Genomic DNA, 25555 nt, shown 5'->3' with positions numbered 1-25555 from the left:
CAGCAGTACAGGGGAGTGGGGGAAGAATGGAAGAGGAAAGAGATGCATCAGCCTTATGGGTTGAGAAACGTGTGATCGTTCAGGCTGTTGTGTTTGTCACTGTCTCACATTCTGAATACCAGGTATCTTTCCACCCTTTGTCTTACCTGTTTTGGTCTCCTCAAATTAGTTCAAAGACTCACTTATTGACACACAAAGATACACCTTGGTATATAATGGTTGGATGTGTGCATCTTTGTAACATTAGAAAACAGAATTTCAATTCTCACATCAACCCCTCACCTCCCCGACTCCATTTGCACATCAACCCCCTCCCCCCCCCCAGCTCCCCCCTCCACCAATGTACCCTTCTCCTTGCACCCCTTTACCGACTCACCTCCCCTATTTTCTCAGCCACTAATTGCCTCGGTTAGCTCAATACCTGACAGACTCCTCACTGTTTATGTCTCAGTGCTGTTAACCCATACGATGCTTGTTCCTCAAACGACATACTGCAAGTAACCTGAGTACAGTGATGAGGTTAAACGTCCAAGTTAAGGTTGACTCTATCATCAACAAACTGCAAAGTAGTTGAGGATGAAAACAAAATAATAGAACATGAAAGATGTACATATAGTATTTTTAATTATTTATTTATTTTTAAACCAAGCCATATCACACTGTAATGTCATTATATGAGAACAAAGGCTCAGCCTGACATTTCAGCGACAGGGTAGCTTCCTTCAAAGGAGTATCAGTGAGGCTTAACCATTTTGAAATGACACCTTGCAGTCTCATATTGATGACAAGGTTGTTTGTACCTGTTGCATTTTATTGTGCAATAAGCGCTTCAGCATCAATCAAGGAACCATCAAGTGCTTTAAGGTAGATCTTGTGTTGGGTCCAAATTGCAATTCGGACACTCATTTGATCCGATTCGAAGTGGCCTGAGTCCGACGGCACATGCCCGGTCCAAAAGTGGTTTGTTTGCCAGGTTGCAAAAACTATTGCTTCAAAATGAAGGCTCATTCATATGGACCTGCTCATCGACTCGGTAACGATGATGGGAGGACTAGAAAACAGGCAGCAGCACGAATTCGATGGATATGCCTTCACCCACGTTAGATGTCAACCCACTCTGTTACAATTGATCTCAATTAAAGGTCACATGAAAAATTAAAGAGAGAGAGAGAGAGAGAGAGAGAGAGAGAGAGAGAGAGAGAGAGAGAGAGAGAGAGAGAGAGAGAGAGAGAGAGAGAGAGAGAGAGAGAGAGAGAGAGAGAGAGAGAGAGAGAGAGAGAGAGAGAGAGAGAGAGAGAGACGGGAGGGACTGAGAGAAAGAGGAGGACACACTTATTGACACAGATATGAGATCAGATGCTTTGAACTCGAGTTATGATTTTCAAAGAGAACGTGAGGTTTTTTTTTTCTTTTTTTTTTGTATGCACTTTAGGCTCGTGAAAGAGCTAGTACGAGTTCACTGGAAACAGATCAGGCCGCAACAGGCCAAAAGGAACAGTCGAGAGGGGGAGAAACACCAACAGCAAAGCTGAAGGCCAAGACAAGGAGGCGGACAAACAATGGGTGTGGGGATAAATTTGGGTTGGGGGGGGGGCAGGAGAGGATGCATGGGGTGGACAATATGGATACAGAAGGAAACTCTCAGGAGGGAAAACTGGAAATTCCATGGTTTGCACAAAAGATCATAGTTTTGGATTGTGGATGATCTGAGATGGGAGTGAACAGCTTGAAAACATGGAGGGAAGAATAAGAGTGAAGAGGATGTGGAAGTTGGTTCCACAGGCAGGGAAAAAGAGGAACGAATGAGTGGAGGTGAGCAGTGATCCTGGATTTAGGTAATTTCACCAGAAGGGGGTTGCTGGTGGTCTGCAGAAACTGTGGGTGAGGGGTTGGTGGACAAAACACAGAAAGAGCAGAGGGTGCAAGACCAGAAAGGAGGCACTAGAAGACAGAAAGACCACTGACCTGTCTGCAATAGCGAAGCGTTAAGCTCATAGACTTCATTGCGGGAGATTACAGTGATCTTGAAGACCTTGGTTTCCACAGTGTCAAGCTGAGCAAGATGTGAGGCAGGGGAGCAATCCAGAGGGGAGAGCAGTCCTCCATCAAGCTGTGGATGAAAGCCTTGTCGGTGGATAGGAGTTCAGGTGTGCTAAGGAAGGACTTTGTACGACAGAAGATGCCCAGTTGGTGGTTGGCTTTGGAGGTAAACTTTGAAATGTGATTTGCCCAAGATAGATCATGACAGATAGTGAGACCCAGGAGTTTGAAGGAGTGATCTTCCTCAAGAGGATTTGTTCAGAAAGTAGATGGGGAGAGGATTGAGGGGTTTCCAGACAGTCCTTTTGGAGACGGATAGTGAGAGTGTGAGATTTGTCATGATTGAAACATATTCCGAATGTTTCACCAGATTGTGGTTTTGTCAAGGTCTGAAGAGAGGGAAGAGACTGCAGCCTACCTGCCTGAAGGATGAGGGCAATCACAGTAGAGAGTGGAGTCATCAACAAATAAATAGAGGGAATGTTCCAGCCAGGGAGATCATTTATGAAGATCAGGAATAGGACTGGGCCAAGAACACTGTCTTGGGCACTCAAGCCTTGACAGGGAGAGGAGATGAAAGGATTCTGTTGAGTGCCACACGTTGACGACGAGAGTGGAGAAAGTCAGAAAGCCATGTGTGGAGCTGGCTTTGGTTGCCATAGGCAGAGAGTTTGGAGAGTATGGCGGGGGTACTATACTGTATCAAAAGCACAAGACTTGCCCAGAGAGATGGCCCTGATCCCATCTCTGACATTAATGGCTACCATCCATTGTTGCGTGAGTTGAAGCAGCATCGGTGTGTGCAGCGCGGGGGGAAGGTTTGAGTATGTGGTGTGTGGGGGAAGATTTTTGTGTGAGTGGTGTGGGAGAAACATTATGTGTGTGGGGTGTGGGGGGAGAGGGATACAGAAAGGGGGTACATGAAGCTATGAGGGGTGGGGGGGGGGAGGTTGGATGCTTTTTCTGATTCCAAATTCTCAACTTTGACAAACGGAGATAAAGATCATGGAATGGGAGATTAGAAAACTTGTTGAACACATGAAGAAACGTAGCGCTGTATGAATGGGAGGTTGGAGGACAAGGCACAGAGCAGACATTTTAAAGAAGAGGAAGAAGAAGAGACATATTATGGTGGAGAAGAAGAATACATGCAACATTTATGAGGGAGATACAAGGATTGAAATTATTATTTTTTTTTTAAAGAAGAAACGTATATATTTAATGTAGATTCAGGTAAGAGAAAAGAGGAAGATGTAGAACCAGAAGCAGAAGGAAATTGAAGTAAAAATGAGAATCATTACACCACGTATGGATTGAAAAATAGTTTTTTTTGTTTGTTTGTTTGTTTTGATTTTCTGAAGCGAGGAAAGGAGATAGGATAGTATTGAGGAAATGCACTCCGGAGCAAAAAAAATGAGCCGTCAATTTTTTAACATTTTTTTTGTCACCACTATTTTTTACCGTACATTAAAAAAAAACCACCAAGACACCAGAACATGCAGAAATAACTGTACAAATCGGTATGGAATAGCTTGTCCCTTAGCCTTCTTTCAATAATCTAGCCTTTTGGTCAAACTTTCAGAAAGTTTCTTGCATTGAGAAATGTCAATCTTGTCCCATGCATGTTTCACAGCTTCCCAAAGTTGATGGAAATTTCCAAATTTACTTCCAATAAGTTTGTGCTGAATGTAGGCCCAAAGATTCTCTATGGGGTTCAAATCGGAACTCTGACCAAGCCAGAACATAAGTTTCAGGGACTTTTTCTCTCCAACCACTTTTTGGTGGCTTTTGCAGTTTGGAGAGGGGCATTATCTTGTTGAAAAGTGACTTATTGACTTTTCTGTCCAGGAAATAACTTTTGGAGGCTGGGAAGTAATCCTTTCTCTAATATTTTCTGGTATTCCTTGGCAGTAATTGACTGTTCACACCTTATCAGCTCACTAACACCAGCAGAAGAAAATGCACCGCAGACAATGATTCCACCTCCTCCATGCTTCACTGTTGTTGGAATGCAATCAGGGTTGAGTCTAACATCAGATCTGCAAAGGCAACGTTCTGGGGTATCACTGCAAAGCTCAAATCATGATTCATCGCTTCAATGAACTCTCTGAAACCAGTCAATCACAGTTCCCATAATTGGCCAAAAAGTGCAATTTGTCCTGAATGTTTTTCTTCGATAATAGAGGCTTCTTAGCACATCTTCTTGAGGCAAAACCAGCATCAGTCAACCTTCTTGTGATGGTCCTTCTGGGAACAGTCTTGTTTTCAGCAGTTCTGAACTCCTCTGACAGTTTCCGCATGCTTTTCTCTCTTTCCTGGAGAACTAAGAATTTCAGTCACCTGTCATCTCTACTTGTAGTGGCTCGAGGCCTACCAGATTCCTTCTTCCTTGTCGTAGAACCAGTTTTTTCTGGAACTCTAGATCTATTCTCTTTATGGAAAGCAGAGAAATGGGGATTTTCTCCTTCTTCAGGAGCATGTGGATTTCAGAATATGTGTTGCCCGCTTGACGAAAACGAGCAATTCGATTTTTAATATTTCCATCAGCATGGAACTTCTCTTTGTTTGGAGGCATTTCTAAATTTGAACACAAAAAACATGACCTTAAGGGAAACTGTACAAGTCATAAATTAGAGCAATTTAGGCACTGCATCTGCACTAAACAGTCAAAAAATATGACAACACTCTAAACATGCATTGCAGATCTTTAAAAGTAGACAGTACGTCGAACAATAAAATATATTTAAAAAAAAAATTTTGTGACACAACTCAAAACATTCTGATCTTCCTTTTTTATGTGTAAAATTTTGATCTATTTTGTCTTACCTGAGATATTAACCTTTCAAGATGAAAGGCGAAAATACAGAAATTTTGTATTTTTTGGTTTTTGGGAGAACAAAACTTCTTAAAACACGATTTTCTTTTTTCATAAAAATTGCTGTAAATCACGTGAAGGGCTTTTTGCTACTGCAACAAGAGCAATCAATTTAAACTGGAATATGTACTGCACATCTATGGCTCCAAATTTGAAAAAACTAACTTGGCTCATTTTTTTTTTCCCTCCCGAGTGTAGAAGCAAGATGCCCGGGAATATACCCAGGATATAATTAAAAAGCAAGATACATTTTCTATCCGAGTGAAGGCCGTATCAGCTAGGCTTTGAACAATACAAAACAAATAACACAAAACAACGAACAAATTAACATGAAATATTGCACAGAATACAACAGAAACACCTCAACGTAGGCAACAACAAAAACACGACAAATCTGGTTCGTAAAACTCAGCTTTATGAGGTGGAAACGAGGAGCTTAGATTTCACCACACGAGCAACCCCCCCTCCCCCGAACCAGAGACCTATTGGATCCAAATTCGAATCAGGTCATTTTTGTATCGCAATCCATACTTGTGCCAAGTTTGGTTGAAATCCCTTCTATGGCTCATCAGTTATTGTGGTGACAAAGATTTTCATTTAAAAGTCACATGACCTTTGACCCTTTGAACCCAAAATCGAATCAGTTCATCTTTGCATCATTGTACATACTTTTGCCAAGTTTGGTCAAAATCCTTTCAGAAGTTTACAGGTTATCACGGTAACGAAAATATACTAGGCACACATGGGAAGACGCACAGTCAGATGGACAACTTGAAAACACAAGGCCTTTGGCTGCACAGGCATAATAAATATTCCCTCTCTAGTCTTCTTTTGGGTTAAAACAGTAAATTCCTTTATCTTCTAAGCAAGATATTTTAAGAAGCCTGATAACTGACCTTGAAATCATGATATCAGAACACCTTTTCTCTTGATTCACATCAGCAGTCACACCTCTTCAACACCATTTTCTTTCTGGATATCTTGACAATGTCATCATTTTTCAACTTTATGCAAACGTGCAAATTCTCCAGTTTGGATGATAAACATTGTTTTTACATAATTTATTTTGGACAAGGTGGACTATCTTTCCTCAAGCAATAATTACTGCTAGTTGATTCAACAACCAACAATAGATTGTCACGAGCACAACACCTCAGAGATATCTGCATCCCACTCCTGCAGACGCATTAGGGCAAAAGCATTTGCAGTCACATCGAGTCATATTAATAGTGAAGCGAGCATGGGAATGTGTAGGACTCTCCTCTCGTATTTGTGTTCCTGCATATAATATGTGCGTATGGCATGATGACTTGAAGTTTCTGCATGCAGACACTATGCAGTCTTGACCAGACTGCAATATTAAGGTCCTTACCCTCACCCATCCCTCCATACTCCCAGTTTAAAGAGATAGTAGCTTCAATTGCATCCAGCACTGCCACAAAGGATGTCTTCAACTGATGCTTGGGAGAAAAGTCCCAGCAAGCAGCTCTGAAATGAGGGGAAGCCCTCAACAAGACTTGGCAGAACTACTGTAGAATGGTACTTGGTGGAGTGCATAGTCTTGCCTCACGCATTCATTATGAACAAAAATACCATCATCAACTGAACATGCCATGATTACGGCCCACTGCTATTATGGCCCACATACCCATATTATCCATGCACCCTATTATATCAAATGCATTGCCATTATCCATAGCTTTATTGGTTACCAGCAAAGGTACCTGGTGTTGCCAGGTAATGCTGAGTCCATCCTCCCACCTCACCTCCTTCCCCTCCCTCCTCCCACCCCTTTCCATGCCTCTTCCCACCCCACCCCTCCCTCCAGACTCACATCTCTTCTCCTCCCTTCTCCTCTTCCTCCCAACCCACCCTCCCTCCAGACTCGCATTCCTTCTCCTCCCTCCTCCTCCTCCTCCTACCCCATCCCTTCCTCCTCCCACCCTACTCCTTCCCCATCAACCTTGGGAGCTTAGATGATTAGTGTGACAAACAAACATCTAATTTGCTTTCATACAGAAGATAACATCACTCCAAGCTCCTAAAGAAATGAAATAACATCCTAAATGAAAGCACATCGCACAAAAAGGTGAAACAATTCAAACCCAAGCTGAGAGTGAGTGTGCGTACCTCTTGGCCATCCTGCTGTGGTGTGGGGACTCATTGCTTTGGAGCCACTGAAAACACTTTTCAATTCTCTCTTGAACTCATAATACACTTGTCCCATTGTTTTATTCATTCTAATCCTCAAATTTGTTTTGTCTTCCTAACTCCGGGGATGTCCTCATGGAGAACCAAGCTGCGATCACCATGCCCACTGCTCACACCGTGGGAGACTTCGCCTGCTTAATTATTTTTGTTGCACTCAATTAAGTTATACTTTGGGAAAAAACAAATAGCAATAGAAAAACAGAACGGTAGAAAAAGTGTAATGCTTTGGCAATTTCACATTTTCTTGTGTAAATATGGAGAAGGAGGGTGCACAGACTTGCTTAAAGCTTATAAGATATATGCTGAGTAATAAGAATCAGTAATTTCTTTAAATTTTCAGATTTCACTCAAGATTTTGACACTTATTTAGTCTACGAGATCCGATCCTCAACTCTGAAATCATATTTCGATTATATACTTTAATTAGTGCGTGAGAGAATATATCATGTTTCCAAGGCAAGGCATTTTTAGTAAGCCGAATCAAAATGCCGGCTAAGACCCCTGTGAGGTGAAGTTGGGCTGACCAAAGATAAGCCTTTCATGAAGGTAATCTGTTAATTATCTTCAAAATGGGTGTTTAACTTTACTCAAGCACCCAGTTTTAATTCATGTACTCCCTTGGAGTTCCCTTAGTAAGCATGCAAATGCTCAGGCCACAACGTTTCATGGTTCTGCAGTTATGGAGGAGACACACATTTATTATTATTATAGATATATTGATCATTAGGATATCTAACAATCATTTTTGTGCACATTAAGGCAACATTGCATCAATCAAGGTGAATATGAAAAAATTCAAACTATATTCCCCTTGGCTAGTTGTTGATCATATACCATAAAACCCTGACATTCGTGGCTTTGACATTCGCGGACCCTGCATATTCACGGTTCATAAAATGTGACCTGCTTCTACATTTGCGGCCCTGTGCTTTGCGTATTCGCAGTATTTGCGGGCGCCTGCATCCCCTTCAGTGCACGACAAATCAGCACCCTCATCTGTATCCTCTTCAGAGTTGTTCACTGGATTCTAACTCATCATCATTGTCACATCAAACATTACATCGTATCTTAAATAAAAATTGGAAATAGTACCTGCTGTTGTTGTTGTTTCTTCCTTGGCTAAGCATTTTTTAATGTAACTTTAATCAAGTGCATTCATGTTCATAAAATTTTAAAATAGTCCCTTATGAATCATGAACCGCCGGGAACTTATCCCCCCTTTTCCCATTGAAACAATGCCCTGACATTCGCAGATTCGACAATCACGGCATTTTTCAGGAATGTATCCCCTGCAAATGTCGGGTTCTTACTGTAGATGAAGTTTCACATTTACCTGTTAAGCGGTTCTGGAGAGGAAGATTCTTTATGTTTTTATTTTCAATCCAATATGGCTGCCAGACCAGGTGCCCGATGACGTCATAAATTTAATAAGTTCTTTACTCACATCGTGTCATATATAGGATATATGAAGTTTCAGATTTTTCGGCTAAGGATTTTGATTCAACCAATTGTGGCTGGAATACCACTTCACAGATGATGACATCATCATCAACCTTCATACCACATGGAGAGTTGATGACATATGCCAAGTTTAATTTTTTTTCGTTGAGCAGTTTCGGAGAAGATGTCCAATTTTTCCCTTTAATCCTCCAATATGGCTGCTATACCATGTGACCTATCAATAACATATTCTCCAATGGTGAGTCCCTCCTATGTTTAAAGCTTCCCAATGATTGGACAAGCAGTTGCAGAGAGGAGAAAAATTTAAGAGATATAGACGTGTACATGTGTGCACGCACGCACCGCAAAATGCAATAGTGTCGCAACTGCATTCGGGGCAAGACTAATTATAGCGATGGAGAGACTGATATCACAAACTCTTCAGAAGGAATCATCCCAGAGGACCTTAACTTTGGCAGCCCTGAAACTGGAGCCAAGTAAGAATGACACAGAAGAGAGTATGGATCCAAATCATAGCTCCAACCAGAAGTTGAGTGATGGTGTCAAACTGTGATACAGGAAAGTGGGACAAGCCCCACGACAAATGAAGATAATGTCAATTCAGCAGAAGTGGAACCAGTGTAAAGAGCAATCGCAGTAGAGGAGAATGAGGAATGAGATGAGGTTGAATGAGAGGAAAGATAGTATGATGAAATGGATTAGTAAATATACAAACTGAAAGAAGAGCTGACCAACAAAAGATCGGAAGTCAAAGCACTGCCCTGCAGTGAAAATAACATCTATTGAATCCAAAACAACAAATAGACCTAATTACTTGTAAAGAAAACAAATTGAACACTCAGATAACCAAAACACTCTCCAAAGTGCAATCACCATTTTAGGTTTTGCTGCAGCACTGTATAAGCAAGATAAACTAACAGATATACAAGCCACAAGGAAAAGGCCAAGCATTTCCAACAGAAACTGAACACCACCTTGAAAACAGACTCAAAAGGGCAACGAGAACAATGAAAATAAACAGAATATCTAGAATAATTCATGAAAGGGACGAAAGACCCATAGTGAATGGACTTAGCTGACCCAAGCTAAGAAACAAAATCTAAATATATTGAGAGATAGATATTAATACAAAGAGGAGAAAGTTAAAGTCAATTGGCATTCCAGCAAAAGTTAGAATACAAATGTGACAATGCAAGCAAAAGTATAAAAGAAAACAAAGTCTTTGAAAATAGGCCAAAGTTATTCTACCAAGAACTGGGAAGGAGGTGGCGATGAGGAAGGAAACAAACAAAATGTCACCACTCCCCCCCGGAGGACAAATGAGAACAAATTCTGGAATTGAATTTGAGAATGTAAAAGAACATCGATATATGAACTTTGATTGAGAAAGAATATCGATTTTGATCAAAAGCTTCAAACAAAGGAACTGAAATCGAAGCATTAAATTATAGCCAACAAAAAATAAAAACGAGAAAATAATCAACAACTTCAAGGGCACTCGGTAGAGTGCATACCTCCGCCACGCAATGCCTGGTCAAGTAGAACATATCGGGCCTAATACATTTTTGAGATATTGTGCTAAATATAGTTTTTGACCCAATCTCTCAATGGTGAAGAATCACTTTAAATATTAATTCTCGTATCCGGATCCAGATTCAGATCTTCACCAAAATCTAACCAATTCTTCTTTGTCGCACACTTAACCTGTCCACCAAGTTTCATCCGAATCCGTTCACAACTTTTTCAGATATCCTGCGATATATCGGTTTTAGTGCTATCACCCAATGGTGAAGACTCATCACCATGCATTTCTCATCTCATTTCACCTATCCCTGCCAGCAATCTTTTCTACTCCAATTAACCAAACCCAAGTCAACACTCTCACTTGCAGGTAACTGTTTAATCTCCTCAATTATTCTCAACAGTGACATATTTTGGGATGACCCTTATACACTTACCTGGACGTGAAGGAGGTGACGGCCTGTTGGAGTTAAACCAGGGACACCGAACAACTGTAAAAATTGGTCATGATATGATCATAACATGCTCAACAGGTCATGAAACATCACATGTGAGCATGAAGAAAGCAAGCCTGAACTTGGATCCTTAACTTACCTTGCTGGAAAATGGCAAGAACAGGAGCGAGCAGAAAATGTAACACCCATAAAGATAAATTGCATGGAGCATCACAATCATTGTAAAGACAAGAAAAATCACAAAACAAATATATCAAAATTTGGGGGAATTACAAAAAAGAAGGAGGATGAAAAAGAAAGAATTGGACAGAATAGAAATAGATGTGAAAGGCAACTTAATTGGGTGAGTTCAAAATTACGATAAAGGGGCCAACACATCCTATCTACTTTCTTACCAATCCTCTTGAGGAAGTTCAGTCGTTTAAACTCCTGGGTCTCATTATCAGCCATGATCTTTCTTGGGCAAACCACATTTCAAGGTTGGCTTCCAAAGCCAGTTGCCAACTGGGCATCCTCCATCATACAAAGTCCTTCCTTGGAACACCTGAACTATCCACCGACAAGGCCTTCATCCACAGCTTGATGGAGTACTGCTCTCCCCTTTGGGCTGGAATCCCTGCCTCACACCGTGCTCAATTTAACGGCATGGAAACCAAGGCCTTCAAGATCATTGGAATCTCTGCGATGAAGTCTATGGGCTTAACACTTCGCCATCGCAGACAGGTCCGTGGTCTCTCTGTCTTCTCGTGCCTCCTTTCTGGTCTTGCACCCTCTGCTCTTTCTGTGCTTTGACAACTCCCCCCCCCCCAGGTTTCTGCAGGGCACACACAGACCGCCAACAACCCCCTTCTGGTGAAACTCCCAAAATCCAGGATCACTTCTCACCTCAACTCATTCGTTCCTCTCTTTTCCCACCTGTGGAACCGGCTTCCACACTCTCTTCAACCTCATTCTTCCCCCCTCACCCCCACTGATCTTCAAGACAGCTGTTCACCACATCTGAGATCATTCACAATCCGAAACTATGATTTTTTTCTACCCTCATTAACCCCAGCCCTGCCCCCTCCCCCACCCCCACCTCAAGCCCTCCCCTTCTAAATTTCCAGTTTTTCCCTCCTGAGAGTTTACTTCTGTGGCCATCTTTTCCACCACAAGCATCCTCCCTTACCCCTCATTCCTCCCCACACCCATAAGTTGTCCAATTCTCTCTCTATTTTGTCCTTCATCTCTGCTGTTGGTATCCCCCTGCTCCCATCTCTTATGTAACATTGACAAAGCCATGAGGATAATTTTAATCAACTCCTTGTAACAACTTAAAGAAGTATCAAGAGATCACAGCAAATGAGCTACAACTCAAAGATGTCCACGGTTCAGTGAAAATTCTTAAAAGAGTCATTGGAGAAAAATATGTTTCAAAAACATCTGAAAAATGTTCCTTCACTGCAGATTGAAAACATCACAACTTGATCCTCAAAATGTCATCCTAAAAATAAAAATGGAAACTTTTGGCCCTGGAAGGATCTTTTTCTTCCTGATAGACAGATAAGGAGAGTTCAACCTTGTGAGAAACACGTGAATGTACACAGAAATGTGTCCATGGATTGATTCCTTTTTCCCTTGAGGGATGGGCTCGAGATTTGCCAATAAAAGGCTTTGAAAGCCAATGTAGGCTGACTGGTGATTGGGTTAGCAGGGTAGCAACTGACATTGCTTTATGTCATGGGCGGTTCTGTATTTTTCACAGATTCCAGCTGAGCTGCAATCCGTATTTAATTTTTTTTACATCTTTACACCAGGTTACTTTTGGACATCTTATCAACTGGTAATGGTTACCGAAACAGGGTGGATGTGTGACAGGCACCCACAGTTGGTCAGAACCCTTGCAGCAAGTGCTGGTGTAGTACAGGGATTCCTTGTCACAATTCCAATAAAGAGGTGCTAGGTGTGTGTGTGTGTGTGTGTGTGTGTGTGTGTGTGTGTGTGTGTGTGTGTGTGTGTGTGTCTGTGTGTTTGTGTGTGTGTGTGTGTGTGTGTGTGTGTGTGTGTGTGTGTGTGTGTGTGTGTGTGTGTGTGTGTGTGTGTGTTTACGTTGGATGGGGTATATACTATCCAGAATGTTAAGTTAGTGTGTTCCATGTGTTTGTGTAGATATGAACATTTTCTGTAACCAGGGACCCATTACAGTGAAGTTGTCCTGTTTTCTGTTTTGGGTGAGGTTTGGGTTTCGTTGACATAGGAATTAGGTAGGAAAATGTAATTAATATGTCTTTTCTGTAAAAATAACAAGGCAAGGAGAGGGGACGATTTGGATGTCAGCAGTCCGTGTGTAGGCCAACAATCCCACCCCCCATGAGGCATGGCTGCGGGGGAGGGGATAAAAGTTCGCACATGGATGCTGGCAGAAAGGTGCAGTGAGTCAGACCATTCGGGGTGAAAAAAAAAGTCAGGGCTTTGGGGGCTTCATCGTTGTCCTTTTGAGGGTGCCGAGCTTGTGACAAGTTGAGCTCACCCAAGATCTTTCCCCAAGCCACCTGCCCACTCTATCATTGAGTCCTTGCCTGGCCTCTCCCTTTGTGTGTGAGAGTTTGAGTGCTCATGGCGCCTTCGGTCTTGGATTTTCTGGATTAAGTGTGTGTTGATTTATTTTTCTTTTCATTTCTTTCCGTCTATCTTTCATCGGAACTCGGTTTGTGTTGTCTTGTGTGTTTAATAAAGCTGTTATTACGCCGCGCACGCGAAGCCAAAAACCAGGGTTAAGCAACTGGTTCATGTCTGTCTGTCCGTTCATCTGTCTTATCAGTTTATGATCGAGGAAAAACTTATTTAACTCGAATGTTATATTTTGAACAAGAATCAGAACATGCATAGGAAGACAAGTTTCTAGTTTTACCATACCTTAGCTTTGAATTTGTCCAGATTGTGCATGCGCAGAGAGGAGTGAGATAATATTTTTACTCTGCCTATCTTACAGTCAAACAAAATTGAAAATCATTACAAACAGGAAACACTGTTTTAAAGGATGTCATAATGGACACAGACAACAGGCATGAATAACTTCTGCAATGTGTGAGATAGGGTGATGTAATAGACACTGGGTAAAACTGCAGTAAAACACGGAATTAATTAATTTATTCGGCCCAAACCCTTTATTTAAATTTAATTATATACTTGAGTACTGTAGAATCTCTAGTTTTTGAGTACTTCAATTTAAATAAAGGTTCAATCAGGTGGTGTATAAGGGTGGTCTTCGGGACCGCTTCTAGCAGGACTATTTCAGTAGCACAAAAAATTCCGGATTTAAAAAAAGCGATCGTTAAAATCATTATTTTATTAGAATTGAAGCATGATAGATACTTGAACACTCCACAGGTTATCGTGTTCTCTGAACTCTATTGTTTTTTAAGAATACATGCCTGCCCGATTCCTATGTCTTGCACGGGTGAACCGTTTCAGCCCATTTGAAATTCCCTGGGGGGGGGGACATAAATTGGGTAAATAAACTGCATACGACAAGCGAAGTTTCATTTGACTTGGCTATTCATGAAGCAAATAGCTTCAGAGCAACTGACGGGACAGCGTTAACAACCCCATTGACTTGAGGAAAAAAAATGTGGTGGCCTAAGACTTTTGGATATGCAGCATATATAATTATTAATCCCCGTGCTCTTCCAGCCAAAAAAGCTGCATAAAGCAACCAAGAAAAGCTACACAAGGTAAGCCCTTTGCTATTTCAAACCCGATCTGGGTTACTCTACAACTGCAAAACATTCACAAGTAGTACATACATGAGAACCCCAGTGGTACCTGCCCCTCAGATGTTCACTATTACAGTGCTTTGTTGACTTTATGCAAAAAAGACTTTTGACAGCAACTCACTCATGGAGACCACTTTTGAGAAAAGACTCAGAGTTGATGGGTCAACTTGAACCCCTGATGTCTGTGCCAGATCTTGTGCAAGTTCCGCACTTGATTTTTTATTCTTTTCCTTTGGGAACATCTTTAATTATTGCTCTTTAATTATTTATGTAATTTCTCAAATAGTGAAGGGGAGTAAATTGCACTGTCTTGCAGAATGAGGTTGGGTTGGGGGGGAAGGGGGAGCTATAGCTCCATAAGCTTAAATGAAATCAACTATAGCTGCATCAGAACAGTATTTCATGCCTGGTGAAAGTGCATCCCTTGCATACAATATTTATGTAAAACGGTGGTTAATCGGACTCGCTAAAGGACCAATCATAACTGAATTTAACAATGACTCCATCTACTTATTTCACTTTTAATACCGGGCATCACCCCTTTCTCTGGGTGACCATGACATGCAGGAAGATGGCTAGGATCACTACACTCCAGCTTCCCATCTTCTTCTCAGCCCAACTCTGCATGAATGGAAAGAAGAGGTCAGAGGGCAGGCGGACATCCAGTTGAGGGGCAACCCTGTAGGCAGGAGCAGCCTGCCGAACAATCTCAATAAAGGTCACAGTAGTTGTGACAAGAAGTGGCTGCCAACTGTTATTGAGTGCAATGCACTGTGGAGTGGGTGGAAAGAAGAGATATCATTTGCTGTTTGCATTATTTCCCACAGTTTCAGCACGGCAGATATTCACAGTTAGAATTAAAAGCAAATTCGAATCAGGATCCACTAGATCATAGAAAATGAAGAAAAAGTTGCGTCCGAAATCTTAGTCAGGTTGCCAAAATGTTGACCCTGCAATGTAAACTACTGCGAACTTTTTTCATGGAAATGTGTTCTATATAGTTAGGAGAGCCAAATTAGCTTGGTTGCTACTTATGCAAGGTTGAGCATTTCTCAAGATTCAAGATGGTGGTCGTCGCCATCTGAGATGTTGGCCAATTTTCAATTTTTGATCTCGATGACCTAGAGGGCCGTGTAATTCCTCTTTCTAGGGGTTTTAGAGTGCGGGGAGTCCATTTCTGGAGTTATTATTTTGGATTACGGGGTCAAAGTCAATGTCAAAATGAAGGTCAAAGCTCAACTAAAAAACTTTAATGTACAGTATGTTATTGTTCATAAGACATGATGATGGAACCAAAGACATCTGACGCACAGTACCATGACCTCTATAGAGACATGGAGCATGGTATTACTAGCCATCAATGGTCACAATCCTCTACTACTCTTCATCATCATCATCTATACCTCGCTCCCCTTCGTCATCTTCGATGTCCATCTGCTTGCTGGTGAAACAACTACAGCAGGCGACTTCTCCTCACACTTGCAGTAGTCCGTGCATGAAAGGCCTGTGCTGTTGCAGCTGCAGCGTGCGCCACTGCATGCCTTGCCCTATGGTGCAGCTGCAGCTCACTACATCCAGGAGCGCTTGGGGAGCAACTGGCACTGTTGAGATGGCCGGTGTGATGGTACAGCCTTCGATGCTCCAGCCGAAGTTGGCAATATCTCGAGCTTCTTGGGGTGGGTCATGTTTGTCCGCTGCCTTCCACAGTAGCATCTGAAGGTGAGCTCGGAGCACGTGCAGTTGCAGGTTGATATCAGTCGGCAGCAGTTTCTTCAGTGGCGGAGGCTTCTTACGGCCACGGTAGAAGCGAGCATGCACGTCATTCATTGTCATACAGCTATTCTGTCCATAGAGGGGTAAGAAGAAGCTGTCTGCTGTCACCTTGAGCTGAGCATGGGTAGTGCCAGGCTGTCTGAGCACTTGATTGAGACATGGGATGTCTTTCTCCAGGAGCTTGAGCACCGACTTCTTTCCTTTTCCACAGGGGTACAAAACTGCATCGCAGCCTGACAGCACGTAGACACCAAGAAGCTGGCTGCACTTTCTGAGGCCCAACCGCTTGACGGTTTCGTTGACGTCCAGGACATTGCCATTCCACTTTTCCATTTGAATCTTGCCGACAACCCACATCCTCGATGTCCAGTACACCAGGAGGAGGAAGACATCAGTGTCATCACTGAGGATGTGGATGGTCTGGGCGCCGTCTGCCGCCACCTTCAGCATGTAGCTGCAGAGGGTGACGTCTGTCTCAGCATGAGTGACGACACAGTCCAGCTTGTTGGCGAGCTGGATGTTGTGTGGAAGGGGGTAGTCGCATAGGATGTTGTTGAGCAGACTCTTGTTTGTGGCATTGTGAAGAATAGCTTCTCGGCATGGAAAGGGGGTGTTTGGGGTCAGCCGGACTTCCTTGGCTCTTCCTCTTCTCGTCTGCTCATGGTCCTTTACGCTAGGAGCTTCTTGGTCGTACTTGTCGAACAGGACGATTTTGTTGGAGCCAGGAGGGTAGTGGGCCAGTCGAGCGCCGAAGCTTGCAGCCAGTTCTCCTGCGGTCCCGGCAACTGGCCACACGACGTGGTACAGCAGCTGGCCGGCGTCAACCAGAACCACGTCTGGAGCAGGTGGAGTCGCGACACCGAGACACTTGAGCACAGCCTTGTTGCCCTTCCTCAAGCAACCGTACTTGTCGATTAGGGCTGGAGGGACTGGACTCAGATCAAACTGGAAGATGTCGGCTACCTCCACACTGTGCTGCTGCCCCACGACCAACAGCTGACTGAACAGTGTCTCGACGTCATTTGATGGCCTTCCTCTTGATAGCGACTGCCTTCTTGAGCGCCTCCATTGATTTGACCTTCTTCTTTATGTTTGTGTGGAAGTCACTGCTTAGCGAAGCGGAGAACTGCTTGCTCTGCTCACTCCCGATGGCCAGTGCATCCTGAATGTTCACTGTGTCAGCCGCCACTTAGCCGTTGCAGATGTTATAGACACCTGGATGCTGCTCGTTGAGGGGGTGGGTGTACTTCTCCAGCTCTGCCGCGATCTTCCTCCGATCGGCCTCGTCCAGTCTCCTTCTTCCCTCTCCTTCCTCCTTGTGCTTGTTCTTATCCTCCCTGTCCGCTCCACCATGTGGCTTCTCCTCATTCCCAGCTTCACTGTACATATCTTCCATGGTGATGTCGAGGTGGGCGCACACACTGAAACTGTTGACCCACACAGCCACTTGCCCAGCGCTTGTCGAAATGCCCTTCATACCTCCAGCATGCTTCCCTCGCTTGATGTATGTCTGCTTGCCGAACTGATCTGCTGGCACTGCGGTCCCGCCATCTGAGTGCAGACAGATGTGCGCACCTACCAGTAGGTCCTCCTTGGCATGCTGGGGAAGGTGCTCCATCTGTCGCACATACCAGCTCAGGTAGCGGGCATAATTGTGGTGACCTGCCATGAAGAAATACGGCAGCATCGCCTTGAGACAGTGCTGCTGGAGAAGGAAGTCACCGTTCTGCATTCCGTGCAGGAACATGAACGCCAGCAGTGTAGGCTTGACAAGGCAGTCCACCCATAGCCTCACGGTCTGGTGCTCTCTGGCTGTCTCTAGGTAGTCGCTCAGCTCCTGGTATGTCTTGGTGCTGTTCGAGTGGAAACTCTGCAGCAGCACTGTGATGATGAGATGGTATGCCCGTAGAGCGTTGGTCCAGGCCTTCCCATTGACGATGCTGGTGATGCCACCAAATGCTGCGCTCATGAGAAGGTCCACGCCAGATGCCTTCATCAGTGTCCCTATACAGCCCAGGAAACTCATGAGCCATGAACAAATATGTTCACTGGTAATTAGCTAATCAGCAATTAGCTGTTGCAGATTTGAAACCTGTGCCCTGAGAGGGTTATATCTTCACTTAGATCAGCGGTTTATATCAGCTGATTAGATTGGCTGATTTATGGTCAAATTTGACATTTGACCTCTAATTTGACCTTGACTTTGACCCCGTATTCAAAAAACAATTCCAGAAATGGACTCCGCGCACTCTAAAACCCCTAGAAAGAGGTATTGCACGACCCTCTAGGTCATCGAGATCAAAAGTTGAAAATTGGCCAACATCTGAGATGGTGGCGGCCGCCATTTTGAATTCTAAGAAATGCTCAACATTGCACAAGTAGTAACCAAGCTAATTTGGCACTCCTAACTATATAGAACACATTTCCGTGGAAAATATTTGCAGTAGTTAACATTGCATGGTCTCATAAAGGACATATGAGGGCGGCAACTGGACTATCTGCTGCGAATGCAAGGTGATAACTGGCGGTTTCATGTAAAAAATAAAAATAAAACAATAAGGGAATCACAAATGTCTCAGCCTCACTTCCAATGGCCCATAGTGTAGAGATGCTTCCAGAAGCTTAAACTGAGGGTTATCCAATGATCCAACTCGATCCCACATCAAGCGCAGTTCAGCAGAGAGTGGAAGACTGCAGCTGGTTTTATCACATTTACCGACAGCGGCAACTTCAGCACGAGCATAACATTCCACCTGTGACAGAAAATGTTCAGGATTCAAAGAAAAGTTGCAAGAATATATAAATAGGAATATGCAGGAGGAAGAAAAAAAAGGAAAAGTTATCTGGAGCAGTCGTAACGCATCAGCACGTTTGGCAGGCAGAGAGAAGTTAATGAGTCTTGGAACAAAGCTGAATTAGTCTGGTGAAAGAAGGTGAAATTTGGACAAAGTTGCTTTGTGCTGACACAGGTGAGTTTGGAAGATGATGTGAAATTAGATACGGATTTGTTTCACTTGGATATAATGAAACGACTCATTGAACAGACTCAACAGTGTGTCTAGTGACTTGAGAGGATCAAAAAAAGGTCGTGCGATGCCTTACAGTGCCAGGGTACGCAAACATTAGAAATGCTTGACGTCGTAACAAGATTTTATGAAAAACAAATGAATAATTAGTAGTTTGTCTCAACAAACATTTGACAATGAACCAATCATTAAATGAAGATAAAGCAGTGCTAGCAGGTGCAAATGAACGGCGCACGACGAAGGTTGGGGCTCGGCTGCAGATGGCCAGGAGCTACCGAGACCGTGAAACTGCCGTTGATCATTGAATAAACTGCTTTGAGGACATAAATAAAATGTTCCTAGCTCAGTAGAGCTTCCCCGCCCCAGTCTACGCGAGATGATAATTAATACCGGAGGTTGAGATATATTGGAGGTGGGATTAAAGCCAGTTGGGGGTTCTATAAATAAATGGGTAGGTGTTTTGAGAGGGTGTTGAGTGTTACAACAGGAGTGCACAGGTGGAAGATAAATAAAATAAAACATTAACTGGAAAACTTTCACCCCCCAAGTGGAGGTTGGATTACTCTGTTTAGTGTTTTTATCTGAATTTCTGACTCGAGATGTGAGTAACACAGGCTCAAATCCCACATGTCATATGTTTGTCCATCGTCCACCAATGTCTTGTCGTTAATGTTACTGGTGTCTACTCGTCTTAGTCCTGCGTGAGATTTAAGTGCAAGTTCATCTATGAGTCTGAGGTCAGTATAAAAAAAACAAACCTTGTTATATATGGTAAGAGAGGTAAATTCATTGAAAACGTGACTAGACAAGCATAATGAGGCAGATAAAATGTAAAATCAGAGATGGCTCAGATAGGCAATAAATAGGGTTGTGTGTGTGTGTGTGCGCGTGCGTGCGCAAGTTCCTGTTGTTGGCTTCCATCTCCACAGTGGTTGGGTTTCAGGAGATGGAGCGGAGACATATCAGGTCTCATAGTATCCGTGTCTGTGTGTGTGTTTGTGTGTGTGAGATTGATTGTGTGTTTGTGCGCACGCATGTGCTTGATCCCCTCTTGCATCTAGCACCCAACCCCTACCCCACCTTCCCCAGGTCCCTCATTCCCCCATTTAATCAAATGCGAGTTATTCCTTCATTCCTTTCATGTACATGCTTTGTCTCTCCACGTCGATCCATCCATGCCCCCAAATTATTATGATGACCCCAGTAGCTTTCAGCTAGTCTGTGCACATCCTGACACTGCTCCACTTACTTGCAGCTGGTGTATTTATTATGATCTGTCATGAGCTGTACGTGTTTACCCTTTTATATTTGGACGGGATGCAGCATGGGCGGGATTGGCACAACTTCCATATCCTGCATTGCATTTCCTTGGACATTTTTTCCCCATTAGAAAAATAAATTTAAAAAATACTGCAAAAAGGTAATGTTAAGGTTTTGGGTAAAACTTCTGGTGGAGTAATTGGCTGTTCCAAAGGAAAGACAAAATGGTGTGTCATGACAAGTCTTCACAAAACAGCATACTGTCGCAAGTTCTCTGCCTCATCGGTAGAATTGTGGGATGTCGGATTATTCCGTTTGGTGAAAACATGAAATTAATCTGCTTCTAGAAAAATGATGTCTCCACTGGACGTCATTAGCATTAAAACTCTGTAAAATAACAACCTGCTGCACAAACCGAGACGATAATGGGTGCCTTGTCATCTCTGGGAAAATCCTCAAACAACTTTAAAATAATGGAGGTTCACTGACACATCCCGAACAATCCCCTTCTCAGTTTGTGCACCGCTTTGCAATACCATCGTTGCTTACACTGGTGTATCATATCACGTCTCATCATCAAAATAATACAAACATCCTGAAAGATGTTTGAATTCGGTTGACACGAGAAACACCTACTCGTTTGGGAGCAGCCTGGGAGGGAGGAGGGGTAACGGGGAAGATGGGGCAAATATATTATGCGCCGTGAATAATCATTCGTTCATATGCAGCACAAGGTTGTGGGGTAGCATCATTGGATGCAGGTGCGGCTATGCCGATGATGCAGTGCCTTCTGCTAGTTAGGACAGGAATTTAAAATTTGCTCTGTGGTTGATCGGCATCTCAAGGAGATGGAGATGGGCCAGACATCTACCTGGAGGAAGGCCAGACGGAGGTCCCTGGAGTTCCGGCGGAAAGTGGACGCAGCGACGCGCTGCTCTGGCGTATGCTCCCATACCTGACCTGATAGTTTGACGACTCTTCGTGAAGGACACCATGGAATCTTTAACCTACACCAACAAATGCCGATAGACGGGACGCTTGTTTAACGTCCAACCGAGGGACGGCACATGCATTGATGAATCCCTCTGCTTGTAAAACATCAGGATGACAGTTTATAGCTGGGTCGGGATTCAAACCCAGGTAAGACAGCCTAGAGGCGAGTGTGCGTACTCTCGGCCATCCTGTCAGCCCACGCCATGGGTAATAAACCACCCCTGTCTGCAGCAGGGGTCAGTAAACCACTTGGAAGCTGTGGCACGTGTACAGGCGAATATTGTAAGTCATCTCCCCACCTCCGTGGGGGGAGGTGGGATGAGTAGTGGGGGAATGATTTTCAGACGTACACCTTATTTAACATTGTAGGATGTGCTGCATTGTCTCCAGTGTTAAGCGGTTTCTCTTTCTCAATGGGTCGGTCTATAAGGAGTACAATGAGCTTCGTATAATCCACGCTTCGCAAATCCACGCTTGATGTATGACACAAACTCCCCTTTTTCATTTTTGCAGCAAAAGCTGAAACACGGAGTTGAAACAATTGTTTTTTTCTCACCGATCATGTAAAATGCTCATATCGTCACGTGCGAAAGTTTCATTGTATTTGCTTGTGTTGTAGAGCAGAAAGTGCATCGACTGGACGGAACTGACACCATTCTGCCGGAGGGTGATGACACTGCATTGAAACAAAATTTTCTCACGACATTCTTCTCAGGTTTGTCTCACATCTCATGACAAATCAGACATTTGTAGGAGACCCTGAAGGGAAATAATCTTGAGTTTTTAAAAAAATCTATTTACACTTGAGGAGTGTTCCTTAGGGACTGTCTGCATAATCAAAATGTCGTGGGGAGAAGGGTAAGTCGAGGAAAAGAAACGGAAAGGGGATAAAGGAAGGAAGGGAGTTTATGAGGGTTTGGGGAAGAGTAGAGTGATAAGGGAAAGAAGATTGAGAGAGATAGAAGGAAAGAGAGATGGAATATGGGCCATACAAGGAGAAGGAAGGTGGTGGAAGCTTTGAATCCATCAGGCAAATGCTATAAATGTATATTCGGTGTGACTGTAATAAACTTTTCATTTACCTGATTGAGTGGGACTGGTAACCAGTCGTGCAGATGTGAAGGAAGGGAATTTCCGAAGCGTGCGATTAGATTGGGAGGCTGGTTACCAAAGAGAGCAAGGCACACCATCTGAAGGAGCAGTCGACAGGATGCCGGGGGAGACCTGGAAAGGCAAAACCCCAATGGTGCTTCCTTGATGTTGTTGTTAAGATAAATTCAACATACCCAAGTGACTCACAAAAAACAAGTCTGAATGTCTATTAATTTTGGTGACTGTGACCAGCAGGTGGTGTAAAGGTTAGGGTGTCTGTTCTGAGTCTGGGAGGTGAGTCATGGTTCGAAGCCTGGCTGGGTCATGCCAAAGACTTGAAAAAATGATACGTGCTGCTCACTTGCTTGATGCTCAGCATTTAAAAGGATAGAGCATGATGGACAAGCATGGGTTGGCAATCACTGCACAGGCTTTGAAGGATGTAATGACCTAGCCCTCCAGGATTGGAGTTCCTTGTAAGGGAACACAGATTTATTTCTTTATCACAAGCACTTTGATTGAGGTATTTGATTATGGTGGCTATATTGACAGACTGCCAAAACAAGTAAACAGTCATTTCTCATTAATGACAAATGCCAGCAAATTTGGCTGTATTTTTTGTTTCTACGATGTACCTTAACAGTCCCAAAACTCCAAAAATGAATTTTGTGAACTGCTTTGATAAAGGCCCGGTCACACCTTGACGTTTTAGCCAGCGATGGCAACGTATTAAAATGTATGTAAAACGCTGGCTTACGTTGAACTTTTGATGTTTTTTTTAAAAGATTCAGACGTATTCATAGCGACTTGGTCTTATGTATAACGCATTGGTAACGGACACAGAACGTTTCGTTGTGTTATAGATAACTTATACCAACGAATGCTGAACCTGTTGTCGGCCTACACAACCGATGCCCAACGATAGTCTAACTTAGGCATAGCGCGTTACACGCATTGCCGACGATGTCGTGACGTAGCCTATTAAAAGGCTGACGCACAACGATTCGAATCATAACTGCCGTAGAAATGGAAGTGTCAACATCGCGGTCACACCTTGGCGATCTTGCCAGCGTATGCCGACCTAAGAAAAATGTGTCAAACGTTGGGGCACGTCAAATACGGTATGAGTAAGTTTGGTATACGTGAGTAGAACGCTAAAGTACGCTATCATACGTCGTAGTAAGTAGAGTACGTCAAGAAATTTTAAACATGTTCAAAATTTTATGACGTACTCGGCGTATGACACACGTTCCGCATGCGATGGGGATAAGTTTTACACACGATATGTGGACGCTTACACACGTCCACAAAGGCTACTTATAAGCTACTCATAAGTCGAAACACGTCGCGGTAATGTCTTTTTTACGCGAAACTTATTTCTAACTTATGTTTGACGTGCTTTGAACCAATTCTTTACGTAGTCCCAACACACATCGACGTATGTAGACGTATTCCAATGACGTCTTCCGGTCGACAAAAAAAAAAAATTAACGTGTTTCTAGCTTACAACTGCCATATCAAGACGTGTTACCAGCGGTTTTGGGAATTGGTATATAAAAATGGTGTTCATAAAAGGGGAACCCAACAGTGTTTTCGAGTCCTTTTTGAGTCGATGTCCATGTCAGCAGTAACAGTATCAGTATTAGTATCAGTATTAGTATTAGTAGTAGTTTGTTCATGTTGGCAGTAATAGGTGAGTGTGAGGGGGAGGGTGTGGGTTATGATGGATCGTCCTTGCGTTTAACGATTTAAATGATAAACTAAACGATTTAAATGGCTGCATCTCCACTATTGAAAGTAGATGCTTGCGCTCAACAATTGGATTTTTTTTACACTCAACGACTTTTAAACGGTACCACTCAGCTATTTTCATTGTTTACAATGAACGATTTAAATTGCTGTCACTCGCCTTTGTTTTTTGACGCTGGGGTTTTGAAATTTGAAGCGTTTCTTCTGAACGTGTTAAAACGCTCAAACTCGACTATTTTAAATAGACGCTGCCGATGGACAATTGGAATCATAGCCAAGCTAGACATCGAAGTGTGAACATCCTCGTCATGCCGAAGAAAAGTTTGAAGAATGCTGCAAATAAGTGTCCTGGCCGTGGCCGTGGACGCTGACGCAAGGACGATCCATTATACCGACGTCTTTCAGCCTATGAGTAACTTAAAAGTAACGTCTGTCGATGTGTGGCAACGATCGCGTAACGTGCCAACAACACGTTAATCATAGGTTAGAAATAAGTTTCGGGTACGCTAAACATTACCTCGGCGTGTCTCAACTTATGATTAACTTACAAGTAGCATGTGTTGACGTCTGTCAACGATCGCATACCGTGCATACAACTTGTGGCCAGCGTAGCGGAACGTGTGAGTCATACGCCGGCATACGTCGTGAAATTTCAAGCATGAAAAAATTTGAGGACAACCAAAAAGTACAACGTTTAAAGCCAACGTACAACGACGTATGGCAGTGTTTTTCAGCGTGCTCTCAATGTTATCAAAACTTACCGATAACGTATTCAACGTGTGCCAGCGTTTTAGAAAAAAAATTCAAAAATCGGCATACGTTGGCTAAAACGTCAAGGTGTGACCGGGCCTTAAGTCTCATAAACATGGAGGCCACAGCAGCTGATTCCTTATCATACTAAAATGCACAATTTGGTGATTGTCTGACCGTGATACATTTGGTCGTTACTGATCAGATCTCATCCAAACATGCCAGCGGGGTGAAGGGTCACACGACAGAGGTTGTAGTGACTTAACCTGCCCTCCTCCCCAAGGGGCATTTCTGCTTTGGACGACGAACTCCTTCTTAAGGTAAATAAATAGGGTGTTTTGTGGGGAACAGGTCAGGGTCAGGAATGGGAACATGCACTGGAGCAGATCATTGCTGTGTCCACTTTCCGCCGGTACTTCAGGGGCCTCCATCTGGCCATGCCCCAGGCAGATGCCTGGCCCATCCCCATCTACTTGAGATGCCGATCAACCTGCTGCAACCAGGAGGAACATCGTTGGCCCACTGGCTTCCTCCACTCACGAGGCTCCCTTGCTGAGAGAATCTGGTGAGCAGGATTAGCGTCAGGAAAACGAG

The 25555-nt window shown here is 43.4% G+C and overlaps 2 protein-coding genes and 1 long non-coding RNA gene across 3 annotated transcripts in view; 1 reads left to right on the top strand and 2 right to left on the bottom strand.

The window, feature by feature from the left end:
• The window catches only part of LOC147008948 (reticulon-4 receptor-like 2), a 35003-nt gene extending 20135 nt beyond the window's left edge, over positions 1–14868 (bottom strand). The window contains exon 1 of the mRNA XM_085864238.1: positions 14847–14868. Within this exon, the coding sequence (XP_085720364.1) occupies positions 14847–14853 (7 nt within the window). The 5' untranslated portion in view covers positions 14854–14868. The remainder of the gene's footprint in view (positions 1–14846) is intronic.
• The window catches only part of LOC147008946 (tectonic-3-like), an 80938-nt gene continuing 67913 nt past the window's right edge, over positions 12531–25555 (bottom strand). Inside the window, exons 12-14 of the mRNA XM_085864237.1 lie at positions 22453–22594; positions 18677–18844; positions 12531–15089 (exon numbers count right to left, since the gene is read on the bottom strand). Of these exons, the coding sequence (XP_085720363.1) occupies positions 14853–15089; positions 18677–18844; positions 22453–22594 (547 nt within the window). The 3' untranslated portion in view covers positions 12531–14852. The remainder of the gene's footprint in view (positions 15090–18676; positions 18845–22452; positions 22595–25555) is intronic.
• Positions 22017–25555, top strand: part of LOC147008947 (uncharacterized) — a 53915-nt gene continuing 50376 nt past the window's right edge. The window contains exon 1 of the long non-coding RNA XR_015053318.1: positions 22017–22085. This is a non-coding gene — a long non-coding RNA (uncharacterized LOC147008947). The remainder of the gene's footprint in view (positions 22086–25555) is intronic.

This window comes from Eptatretus burgeri, chromosome 18 (genome assembly GCF_056783735.1).
Source record: "Eptatretus burgeri isolate ZD-2024b chromosome 18, Ebu_testis_v1, whole genome shotgun sequence".
NCBI lineage: Eukaryota > Metazoa > Chordata > Myxini > Myxiniformes > Myxinidae > Eptatretus > Eptatretus burgeri.
This window is presented reverse-complemented; position numbering and strand designations above follow the sequence as displayed.